At 33.0% G+C, this 13660-nt stretch overlaps 1 protein-coding gene across 14 annotated transcripts in view; it reads right to left on the bottom strand.

The window, feature by feature from the left end:
• Rfx3 (regulatory factor X3) overlaps nucleotides 1-13660 on the bottom strand; it is a 268551-nt gene that overhangs the window by 65244 nt on the left and 189647 nt on the right. For all 14 annotated transcript variants that reach the window (XM_052713326.1, XM_052713331.1, XM_052713337.1 and 11 more), the window contains 2 exons: nucleotides 6049-6230; nucleotides 1732-1851 (listed from right to left, as the gene is read on the bottom strand). In XM_052713326.1, the coding sequence (XP_052569286.1) occupies nucleotides 1732-1851; nucleotides 6049-6230 (302 nt within the window). The remainder of the gene's footprint in view (nucleotides 1-1731; nucleotides 1852-6048; nucleotides 6231-13660) is intronic.

Raw genomic sequence — 13660 nt, 5'->3', positions numbered from 1 at the left:
CATCTCTCTAGAAAAAACCAGAATTTCATTGTTTTGCTTCAAAGCTTTAAATAGCTTTAAAGCTATTTTTTACACACACACAAAACCAAACATTGCTTTCATGTAAACCTAAATCCTTTATTATATGCCTCAACCTACTAGGTAAATTTTATCTCTTATTAAGCACCTTAGCATCTTTTCAATTCTCCTTCTGCAATAGTAACTTAATCAAATCATGGACCACTGCCAACAACATCAACCTCCACCTCATGTGCTTATGTGAACACTTCTCTTCTGCCTAGGTAGTCCTTATTTTTCTCACTCCTAGCCCCTACTCAAATAGCACATTCTCTATGAAGTTTCCTAGTCCTCCTTCTCCCAGAGTTTGTTCAATTAATCTGTATTCTATAGTTCTTTGATTAAACCTGAAGTTTTGCACAACATATTGCCCTACTTTACCCCCCTCATTCCTCACACTCTTTGTCTTTTCAAAGGTAGATACTGTCTTGTCTTTGAATTTAGAGCCCAGCACACAGTAGAACTTCAATCCATGTTTACTGACCAGAGGAAAATCTATTATGTGACATTGTCTTTCTATGACTTAGAAGTCATACTGTGTACTACACCAGTATGGATGAGATCTTCCTACACAAATAACTACTAGATTGATGAAGAACCTAGTAAAATCATACCTTTCTCCTAGTTACTTCTACCACTTCAGTTGGAAAGAACAGTTGCAACTACAGAGCATAGGTAAGCTCCACTAGTAAAGAGAGAGACTTCTTGAATTTTTATTTACTATAAATTGTGACAGAGTCATAAGTGACAGGAAGGCTCTTGGTTTAAAAACTAATGGTATATATATTCCATTTAACCTTTGTGAGATATTTGAAAACATGGCTGCTAATACTTTGATTGTCAAGGATTATGAGCATAGACCAGACAGAGTTGTTTTTTTTTTAATTCCAAGAAATATAATTCTATCATCCATCCACCTCTGCATCCACCCATTCATTCATCCACCCATGTATTCATCTACCCATGCAGCCATCCATCCATGAATGTATGAGCTATTAAATCTCTAATGTCTACAATTCTATGTTCATGAAGATTAGATTCCAAGAAAATGTAAGAAGTCCCAAAGATCCTACAAGAACTTAGACTTGATCAAAAAGAATTAGATGGGATGGGCAGAATGGCTCACAAGGTAAAGCTGCATGCTGTGCATGCCTGATGACCTTATCAGACAGAACTCATGGTGGAAGAAGAGAACCAAATGCTGAAAATTATTCTCTGACCTCCACCTACCCACCCTCACAAATACATCACACAGACATGCCTAGACGCATTGTCTCTTGCTCATACACACTCATGCTTGCAATATATAATAAATAATACTTGAAAAATGATCTGAAAAATTTAAGAATAGCATGTCTCATGAACACTAAAGTTAAGTTTCTCCAAAGGTGCCATTTGCCTGGGTGTACTCCTTACTCTTTGTATGTCACTTCCCTGTATGGACAGTAGTTTGGGACATCACATTTAACTTTAAAGGGGCCCGACAATTTGGAGGATAAGTTATTTTTTAAACACTGAAAAAAGGAGCACTGAAATTCCAAATGATACTTCAACACTATTCCCAGTGAAAGCATGTCAATGGTAGCAGCAGTCCTGTACACTTGTTTGTTCGAAACAAGAAAACCTATGGAGTTAAGATATGTGTAGCTTTGACACGAGATAACACAGATCTACCTTTGCTTCTGCTGCATGGGTTGCTGTCTCATAGCCATATACTGCATGTCTTCTTGTAGACGGTTAAGAGGAGAATCTGGCTTCACACGAATCCCATAGTAATGGTACTTGGAGTTTCCTCTTCGTAAAAGAACAATAAATATAGAAACACGAAAAGTCAGTAAGACTAATATTAACCATTAACTTCACAAAGGAAAATTTGGTTAAAACATTATACGAACATTTCACATTTATGATTTCTCTTTTCTGGATATCTATTATTTCTATAGTGACATTCCAAAAATCAAAGTAAGATCCCAAAACAATCACCTCAAGGGTAACATTTCCTATAAGTGTTCACTTCAATATTTATCTGATATTTGTCCCACTCATATTAATTTATTTTCTAATATATATTTGAACTTTAATTTAGAAGGGGTAATGGTTGGAAAAGAGCCAATCACAATCCAACCACAGCACAAATCATGGTACACTAGACAGCAACTTGCCATAAACACACAGAGAAAAGAAAAATCTTTATTCTATAGTCTTGTATTAATTGTGTGTTTAATTTAGAAATGATGGTATAATATCATTGTTAGATGCTATGATGGTTTATTATTTAATGTTTTGAAACCGAAAAAGGAAGGTACTTAACATGTATCTTTTAAAATACATTTTATCATTGATTTTATTGATTCATATCTGTAATTTACTAATAAGATATACCATAAAAGATTGGGACATTCCCCTCTAAAAATGGTCAAGTCCTTCTGGAATAAAAATTTTGGAACTTCTTAGTGTTCATGAAAAATACCATGCTTGATATTAGAAATGACAATTTTTATCCTGAATGGAACTTGCAAATTCTTGCAAAATTAACATTTTAAATATGTAAATTCTTGCAGAGAGACTAGTTTTTCACAAGTCTATATATAGCAATATGTCAGTGAGTGCTTTTCCAATTTTTTCTTTCATTTACAAAGAGAAATTTAAGTGGTGTGTGGATTAAATATTTTTAATGAAAATAGAGAATTTGACTTCCAAGACTAACAAACATACATTAGATGAGCCATACATTTGAAGAGACATTAAAACCATCAAATCCCTGCACTTTCAAGAAAATGAAATAGAAGTAAAAACCTAATTGCCTGCAGAGAAAGACCTTCCACTTGAGAGATTAGATCTTATTTATAAAACCCACTGAGATTAGAGCAAAAACCTACAATAAAACCTACCCCCAACACACCTGGTGGTGTTCTATACAAACTAGAGGCTGTAGGGAGAAAAGGGAGGGTAGGAAGCAGGAGGCATTAATCATGGGAAAATGGACAAAATAAATTGATAGTTTTCTTCTGAGATGCGGTTTCTTACAAACTAGGATGGGGTGGAATGAGAGGTAGGTCTTTTTATCCCACTGGGAATGGACAGGGAAGAGAAGTATACCCAGAGTCATCCTCAGTCAGATGTAATTTGGAGATGGGTTCTATCAAAACATACCCTTTGCATTGCCTTTGGTAGAAATGCAATGGTTTTATTTGTTTTTTGTTTATGTAAGTGCCAAAAGTGGGTTTGGTCAGGTTTGGATAATTTCACTAGACAATCTTGTTGGCACATAATGTTTCTACAGACTGTTCACTTAAAAACAAACAAAAAACCTTGAGATTGAATCTGCCTCTTGATCTACACTGATTTTCCTTTCATTCCTTGGAGGAAGAGTGAAAAGCTGCCGTCAGTTCCCACAGCAGAAGGATCTCTGAGATTTCATCCCTAATACCATCAGCATTCTCTATTAGCATTCCCCCAGCTTCCTAACATGCTATTTGTTTAAACTCAACCCACAGCATTTATTCCCTCCTCATTCATTTAGGTTTTCCTTACAACTCAATTGCGAACACCACACATAATGTTAAAAGAATTAGGAGACAGACTTCTTGGGGGTAGGGAATCGAAAGTAAAAAACAGCAATACTGCAGAATGTACTTGTGGAATATGGATTCTACTCATTGACAAACCCAAACAACCCCAATTTTGTCCCTTTCTATTTTAAAGATGTGTTTCAAGGTTTGAATAGAGCCTCAAAATAGGATCCATTGAAATCCTTTTCAGTAACAAAAGCAGTACAACAATACAGCTATTAGAATGTTGACTAAAGCCTAGAGTTTCAAAATATTGGCACCATATGTGTAACTACTGAGCCATCAGCTAGGAAATACTAGGTTAGGTCTCCAAATAATGATTTTCCTGGTTTGGGGGAGAGGAAATACAAGAGAAACAAAAGTTCTTCTTTTCAAAGGAATGAAAGCTAGTTTCTTCAGTCTGAATAGACAATCACATTCTGCAATTTAAAATATACTACCTTTTGAAGTACCAAAAGAATATATTTATGAAAGAACTGAACCTCTGGCAATTTGAAAGTTGCACATTTGCTTCAAAGCAAGCAAAAGAAAAAATTCACAGTTCAAATACATCCAAACTCTCCTAAAACTAACACAGTAATGAGGTACTGGGCATACTATCCCAAAATATGGTACTCAATATTAGCGAAAACAGCAGAAACAGGTGCTGGAGTAGAAAAAATGCTCTCACTTCTTATCCCGTGAAGTGGGTGATAAAATGTAGCTGATATTCCTTTGTAAGTAGGTCTTAGGACCCTCATGACAGAGGGGCCTTCCTCCATCTAGAGGAAAGGAGTATCTTTTTGTCTGAGGACACAGCATGGAATCTGAATGAAGGGCCTTCCTGGGCCACCCTTCATCCTATTTATAATTTTAGATCACATCACTTTGCCCAATCATGCTTCTCCAGGAATGTCCACTTCTTCAGAGTTAGTATAAAAATCACAATTTTTCATTTCTTTGATTCTTTATATATAAAGGCATCACATTCTATAAAAATTATACTACAGAAATGGTTTCCTACTTAGCTTTTATTTTCTACTTGGGTCACCTGAGAAGAAAGCCCTCAGTGAGAAACTGACTAGATCAGATGGCCCTGTAGGCATGTCTCTGGGCGGATAACTTTTAATTGATACAGGCATGTCCAGATCAGTGTGAAGTGGTACTATGCAAAGGCAGGTAGTCAAGAGCCTGTGAGTTAGCCAGCAAGAAGCATTTTTCCATGGTTCCGGCCTCCAGGTTTCTGCCTTTAGTTCCTGGTCCCGACTTCTCTCAATGATGGACTGAGACTTGTTAGTGTAAACCAGTTAAACTCTTTCCTCCCTAAGTTGTTTTTGGTCACACTGTTTATCACAGTAACAGAAAGGAGGCTAGAGCACATGGGTATGCATTTCCCATGTTAAACTGTGTTTGCTATGGGGAATCTGAGCCACGTTTCTGGAGATGGTTAGGGGCAGATTAGTCTTTTCTCTCTGAAAACATTCACTTATCCTTTCAGCATAAACTCGTAATGATGTTAATTACTAGGGTATTACAGAGAGGAAAAAAAAAAAAAACCTTTGTACCGTAAGCCTTTGAGGCAGTGACTTATCACTAAAGATCTATCACCCAATGTACAGTGCAGCATCTCTAGTTTAATGTTTTATATATAATTCCTGTATGATTTAGAAAGCCAACCAATTCATATATTTTCCCTAACTGCTTAAAGTATTAGTTTTCAATTTGTAGAAACCATAGAGAAAACGAAGCTCCAAGATTCTAAATTTTCTTTTCACCATACTAGCTTAGAAAACAACATCCATTGTTTCTGAAGGAAAGAAACCCATGAGACTGAAAGTCCCTCCGTCACATCACTGGTCTCTAAGGTGGAAATTTTCACAATCAAGTGCAAGAGAAATGACGAGAAGGATTAGAAGGCTAGTAAAAGGCAAAACAGGGCCTTTAGCAAGGACTTCAAATATGCACATTTCACAAGTTTATCAGATAAATTCCTTTAATTTGTAATTTACAGAATTACAGAATAAACTGGAAACCTCCACCTGAACTTATTCTTCTAGTAAAATAGTTTTCATAAAAATAATTAAATGTATTTTAAAACAATAAGGAAGTGCTTAGTTTCCCATTTACTATGTCACTTTATTCATGTTTAATAGGTTTATTTTCAAAAAGCAATGACAGTGGTATATAACAACGTTCAAAAGTATCATGTGCAAATCTTGTACGAACAGGCTGCCCTTCTCATTTCTATGCAGTTTGAAAACCAGTCTGGTGATATTCACTGAATAAAAATGTTCCTTTTCCTATGGACTTTATAAAGTGACTTCATTCTATATTTATCTCTTTCATGTTTTCTGAAATCAAGTACATTTCTGTTCACTGTACAACATGGCTGTAATTTGATAAAGAAAGACGAACTATTATGTTGACTGTCAGTACTAACCTAGTTCCTAATCTCCTAGTCCGTAGCCCCATAAAAATGGACCTTATTAGTTTTCCAAAAGAGGCAGCGTTGACTGGGTCCAGTTTGTGTTCCTGACAGTGTCGAAGGTAGTGATTGTACAGCGTGCTTCTTGGAAGGCTCACTCCTTCTGCTGTCTCATAATTGTCCAACAGCCACTGGAGCTGTTAAGATAAGAGAGAATAAGCAGAGAATTCACGTAATTTGCCAAAACTTCGGCAAGATACAGTATGTACAAATACTTGGAAGTACTTCATTAACTCTTAGGATAAACGGGGATTATCCAGAAGCTGCTAAATCTGACTTTCTAAGCTCTGGGAAATGTCACAGCAGTTACCAGTTTAGACAGTATCTTATCTTCAAATTTTCAAGCATAAGTAGAGATAATAATTTTCCCTATATTGACTATAATTGTGGAGACATATACTTCTTTAAAGAATTCAAATAACAGCATTCACTGGTCAAAATGAATAATATAAACAAATTATTTATAATTGTTATAAAACAAAACATTCTACTAAGCCTGGCAACATAGCAGCTAATATATCCTCAGCCTGGTAATATGGTATCTAATTTATCTTTGGTGTTGGTTTGTTACAATATGTAAACAGCAGGCTTAATTATATGAGGTTTTAGATTAAGATTTTATTCTTTTTTACAGAGTTTCAATTTACTTATCTCCAAATACCACTAGATAATACAATAACATTATTATCTACTGGGACAAATGTTGCAAATAGGCAAAATTTAGTCATTCTTCCTTCCAAAGAAGTACACCCACTAGACGTTACAAATAACTTCTATATAACAAAAGGCAATAATTTTTACAATCATCTCAATTTTCTACCTCAAAGTTGAGGTGTCTTTTTTCCTCAAAATTTTAGAAGGCACATTACCATGCTAAGTAGTAAATAATGTTTTTTCTACCTAAGGCTTACATTTTAAAGTTTTATATTGTACTTTATTTTTTGAAAAATGTTTAAATTTGGAATGTACAAGAAAGATCTCTGCATATATATATCTATATATATCTCTCTATATATATCATATATATGTTACTAAATTTCAACTTTTTCATTTACTTCCTTACAGAAAAAGTGACATAAATGGAGATGATTTCCCCAAGTTTACATATTGTCTCTATGCCTGAGTGTGGTTTCTAATTCTTATTTCCTAATTACTCTAGACCAACAGGCCATTAAACAAGCAAATGTTTTATATTATTTGTCTCAACCATCTTCATGGAATGTATTAATGGAATAGTAAAGAGCAAACATTGAACCCAGATTGTAATTAAGTGTGAATTATCGAAGTAAAATAATTCAAAGATGAATGTGGATCTACCTGTCTTCTAGGTATTTACTTAAAGGCTAAAAGTGATGAGGATCTGGACATTCATGTAAATCAAAGAATTATTCTATTTTATCTATTAAGTTTATGTATGTCATCTAAGACTTTTGATGAAACTTGGAACCAGAACTTTCAGATTTCTTATAAAAATTATCAAAATGTTTCAATTATTTTTAAACTATAACAACTGAATTTTCCATAGCATTTCAATTTCAAACATCCCTAAATAATCATTAAATAGCAAACATATCATCAAACTTGCAATAACTAATGGCTTTGAAATATACCACAAAGTATGTAAGATACTTGTAAAAATAAAATTATGTCCTGTTCAGGAAGAATTCTAGTTCCCTATGGAACACATATCTATAGGAATATACAAACTTTAAATATGTATTGTGTCATTAATAATTCAACACTATAAAACACTAAAAAGATTACACAAATTAGCTCTCCTTTTTATAGTGACAGAAAAGTATTACAGGTCATAAAGTAATTTTTTTCATAGTGTTTATTTTTAACCTCCATATCAATAAAAAGTTTTCCAGAGAAAAGTTTTCAAAAATGAGTGTTGTGTATTGAAAATAACACACAGCATATGTTCTATATAGGCATCTGTTTAATATAAAACATCAGAGGTGAACTCACACATGCATTAAGTCACTGAGGTCAAAGTCAGTACTCTACTTAGAGCAGTGGACTGGCATGCTTCTTTAGAGGTTTTCCTTTTTTAAATTTCAAGAATTTAAAAATATAAAACACAAGAAAGAAAGACAAAATACAGCAATACAAACCTGGCTCATATTTCATCCATGCGCCTCAGTAAAATGATCAGGATTTGAAAGACTTCAAGTGGAATTCAAGTAGCCATGTGAACCATATTGCATATGGCTGAGCTACAGCCTAGTTAGAGCTAGTTTGAGCAAGACACAACGGCCTTCTCTGGGTATTTTTAACATGTTAAAAATAGAAACACAGACCCTTGATATCAAGGGTTAACAAGGAAATACTAAAAATAAAAAAAAAAGCTCTTGGAAGGATTTTGTATAAAGTGAAAATATTTTAAGCAGTTGCAAATGATATAATAAATTTCTCATATACACAAGTATACATCATAAAACACATTAAAGTTAAAAGTAGTAAAGTGGTGTGTGTGTGTGTGTGGGCACATGTGTATGTGTGTGTCCATAAAAGGCTTAATAACATGATTAAGAAAGAGGAGTGAAATGATCCAATGTTCTTTCCTTTTATAATGAGCAGGTGACAGATACTTATATAGAAAATCTTAAAGGACATTTCCCCCCAGAAATGGAGTAGTCGATTTTAAAATGTGAACTTTATAATTATAGTATAAAAATAAAAGTAGATCAATACAAATATATAAATCAATACAAATGAAACAATACTACAATAGTTGTATACTAGTATCATTATAACACTTAACTACTTAGAAGTAAAAAATAACTGGGTACATGAGCTTACTCATTTCTCACAGCCAAGGATGATATCTTAGAGATAAAACATTTTATAAAAGATTTTGAAAAAGCAAATATAAATATTTGATAAATTTAAACAGTGTATTTAATAAAAGTGGAAGCTAGCATAAGAATCAAAGGTCACCATAAAATGCTTCAACTCCAACAGTGGTTGGGTGTGAGAGTTAAATCAAGCCAATTTTAGTAACAATTTTTATATATGTAAAAAATAAATCTTTCCTTGTGGCAAAATGTCTTCTTTACTTATAGCAAAAGGTGGTATAAACTACTTAGAATCCTAAATGCTGTTACCCACACCACAGTTGGAGAATTCAGAGAAAATTGAGCTTTGTTTCAGAATAGCTATTTAATCCTTTTACATACAAGTAAAAATTTTGGCCTGTTTTGAAAACTTATATTCTTCCTATATTGTTTATATCTCTCCAAATGTTTTACTTTTAAATTAGTTTTTTTTAAAAAAAATACGAATTTACCAATGTGAGCACACAAATAATTATACACATGCATACTGCACAACATACAACTGTGTTTGGTTTATAAGTTCCAGGACAGGTGTCTTGGTGACTTAGGACTTGACAATAGCAAACTACATTTGTTTCTACCTCCATCTCATCAAAAGGAGGCACTTTATTCCTCGCAGAAGCATGGAGACTATGTGGGAGGAAAGAAGAGGGTCAACAGAAACAAACCCTGAAGATAGAGGGGCTGGTCTGCTGCCATGAAGTCCATACCATCTACGGTTATTATCCAAGAGACTTACTCGAGAAGCAATACATCATCTAGAATATGCCAGAACAGACTTGGAGACACAGCTGGAATATTTAATCTACATTCTACATACTACTATTTAATTTTCTGATTTTGACACATGATGAAATTATAAATCAGTATTAAGTCTAAAGTATAGGACTAGGTAGCATTATTTTTTATTATTACAGAAACTTAGCAGTTACATTTCTGTACTATAATGTAAAAGATGTTATGTCCCACATGCTGCCAGTGACTCTTATAAGGTACATTGTTTCTTGCTGTTTTCCCTTTAACAGAATGCAGTTGGACATTAGAATTCAATACCCTTAACATTTAGAAGTTTAGAAAGCAACTATCTGTTTCTCTTATTTTATTCTTTTAATAAACTATTTTATGAAGTGGTTATATTTACAAAATTTAAAGCTTGTGAAATAACATAGAAACTTTTGACCTTTATATTTGAAACCTAATTTTTCTAATAATGAACCAAAATATACTAATCTAAGGGCAGAAAGCAAGATAACTGCATCTTTCAACTTTGAATTTAATCTGTATTAATCAGAACAGATTACAGAGGATGAATGGTTCCTATTTTTCCTAAGGGGAAACATTAATTGACAAATAAAAATAGATAATGTTCTGTCCAATTAACATCTAAATGTAACATTTGGCATATTACAGATGGATTATTATCAATTAGGATTCACTTAAGTTCAGTGCACCTATGTTATACATTTGACAGGCCTATATTAATTTTTATTTACAACACAGCCAAGTCAGTGGTTGGTGAATGACTAAAATCCAAGATTTTTTTTTAAGCTGAATACATTTCAGTAGCTTAAGCTTGTAAGAATTATGAATCAATTGTCTGCTAGATTGTGGAAATTCTGAAAACATAAATGCCTAGAGGTTTTCATACACTTTAAGTGGAAATAAAAAGAAACTCATGCTTAAGTGCACTATGCAAATGCTAGTAGTAATTAATTTCACAATAATTTTATGTTGAAATTTACAATAAAAAATCCTAAATTGGATATAATACAAATACTAAATGAAAATATATATTAATTACAGCTCAGAGTACAAAATAAGCTAAAGTCTGTAACTAAAAGAATTAGATAATCTCTGGACTTAGGCAGTTGTATAAAATTATTAACAGCATCTTCACATAAATATAAATTAAAAATAAAATACACACATAAAAGTAGTATATGAAAATAATTTTATAAAACTAAAATCAAAGCACATTCTAAAATGCAAAGAGATGAATCATATCACTTTGGAGTACAACTTTTAAAGAATTGGACTAGAAGGAAAAAGTTACTCTTAATCTTAAAGATGTATGTGGGAAATTATAAACTGAACCACATATTCTTCCTTCAGTTAGAATGCCATTAAGAGAGAACCCTCTACTAATACATATACATTGATTGAATGTTTGGGGACAAAAAGAGAAATCAAAAAGTCTATGTATGAGTTCCTAACAGGCAATCACGTGATTGGGGAAGGAACCCTAGAAGATTAAAGAAAGGGTCTGTCCCATTCTATTGTTTCTGATATTCATCCACTAGGTAATATTTAGTATGCATTTACTATTACATAACAGCACTGCTCTAGGGACTAGGGTTGTGTTAGAATACAAGCCATAAAAATCCTAATTCTTTTAATATTTATTGGTTGTCTATGGTGTTAATGTTGACATGATGCCACCAGGTTAACAAAAACAGACTAAAGCACTGTATGCAGCATAACTCTCCTCAGCCATATCTGGAACACAGTATTGTGTACCAAACATAGAAATTTCACTTGCATTTTAATGTGGATGATAACAGCATATTGAAAATAATGAATATGGATTGGTAGCATAAATATTCTTTAAAAAACACTGGAAGGGGCTGGGAATACAGTGCGGTTAAGAGTGCTGGCTGCTCTTCCAGAGCACCTAGGTTTAAGTTACCAGCACCCACATGGCAGCTTACAACCGTCTTCAGTTCCAGGGGATCCACTGTCCTCCTATTGCCTCTCTGGGCACCAGAAATGCATGTGGTACACATAAAAACATTCAGGTCAACAGTAAAAATAAGTACTCTTTTAAAAAAAGAATATACTCAGAGAATGGGTATAAAATAAAATACTGCTTCATCATCAAATGTGTGGAAAGAAGGGGAAAAGGAAAGAGTCAAGTTGGATTCTATTAGAAAGGGATTATTTACTTAATTTGCATGTAATAATTTTTCTGAATTACTGTTAATTAAATGCATATGGAAATAATTTCTGTACCATATCACAAAATAAAACACCTTTATGCTCAAAAGTTACTATTAACATCCATTTTTAGAAGTTTGAATATAGACTCATAGATAATGATCCCTAATTTTCTTCCTAAAGAGATAGACCTTTTGTAGAAACTGTTAATTCAGAGAACTAATCATCATAAAGGTGAACTCAACTACCTCAAAGAACCCTATGAGTATCAAATAAGTCTATATTATACTCTCGTGATGGGTAACGGTAACATAGTTCATTAACATTTAAAATATGGGCAATATCTTTTAAAATATTGTTCCACTGTCAAATGTCTATGTGACAGAAAATCACCAATGAAGTCTGAAGAATTTGGAACACCTTAAGAAAGAAGTCACCAGCCAGAAGACATGTATTAAGCAGAATTTTATTTATTCTTAATTGTTTTTATTTCTATATTTTACTTTATAAGTATTATTACATATTTGTTTGTTTATTCCAGCTATTTGGGAAAATCCAATGAAAGTCAGGAGCATTATGAACTTCCTAAGGGACAATGTAAATGTTTTCTGCATTCAAGGAGAAGCTAACCAGATGGGCATCAGGAGAACACTGATCCTGTTGCTAAACCATCTGATCCTGTTCATAAACCATCTCCAGAACCATTCTTGTTTCTAAAGACTGAACTCCCCATACAGTTCTGAACAAACCTGACCACTTCAGAGAAGCAATAAAAATGAGTGAAGCCAGGAAACAAAGATTATCAGCACACGAGCAACATTTGTGTCCACCCTTCCTCCATATGAAACATAGCTAAGCAGATGGAAGATTTGCTACACTATGCAGTGGAAACACAAAACCAGGGAAGACTACATAATTGTGTTGTTTGAGCAGCTTCATTCACACCGTCAAGGATAATGAATTTTAGTTCACAAGTTCTAATAAAGAAAATGATTTTTAAATATCCCAAAATATTTCAAAAGTTTCAAACAAATAGAAATATTTTAAAAAGTTCTTATACCTACATTATTGTTCATGAAAATATCAATAAAGTTGGGTTATTGAAGTTAAATTTAAACAACATATTATGCTATATTTCATATCTCAAGAGTGAAATAAGAATTGGCTTTCAGAGACAATTCAGAAATCTGAAAATTTCAAAAGAGCAACTACAAATTTCTATTTATTTTTAAAAATACTTATATGCCTGCACACGTCTGGCTGGAAGTGATAAGCATTTTCACTTGCTATTTCCAATATACAAACTGGCAAATGCATCCTAATAGCATATGGTAAACTAGCCTTTAACACAACCACAGACTCATTCCAATAAGCAGGATATATTTAAGGACAAAGAGTGGAAAATTGTGTTCAAATTGTTTTTAAATAGAGGTGACAAAATATATATTCTTATTTTAAAGTTTCTATCTATAATTTTCACCAAAATTATAGGCCTTCTGCAAATTGGCTAACATGTTTGTGTTTGCCAAGAAACCTCTCTTGAAAAAGGAATGAGTCAAAACACCTCCTCCAAAAACAAACATTAGAACATCAAAAAGAACTGGGATTCCAGAATAGAAATCTTAAATAGTTCAAAGTTCAAATATTTTTTAAAAAACACAGTGAAATATTTTCCATAAATTATATGATTGTTAAAAATACTATAGCCTTTTTGAAAATTATTATGTTTTAGTGATCTTAATGTTAAAACTTTTAGTCATAAAATATTAAGACAAATTAAGAAACCACAATAA

This window comes from Peromyscus californicus, unplaced genomic scaffold (genome assembly GCF_007827085.1).
Source record: "Peromyscus californicus insignis strain IS unplaced genomic scaffold, ASM782708v3 Scaffold_4__1_contigs__length_199733344, whole genome shotgun sequence".
Lineage (NCBI taxonomy): Eukaryota > Metazoa > Chordata > Mammalia > Rodentia > Cricetidae > Peromyscus > Peromyscus californicus.
This window is presented reverse-complemented; position numbering and strand designations above follow the sequence as displayed.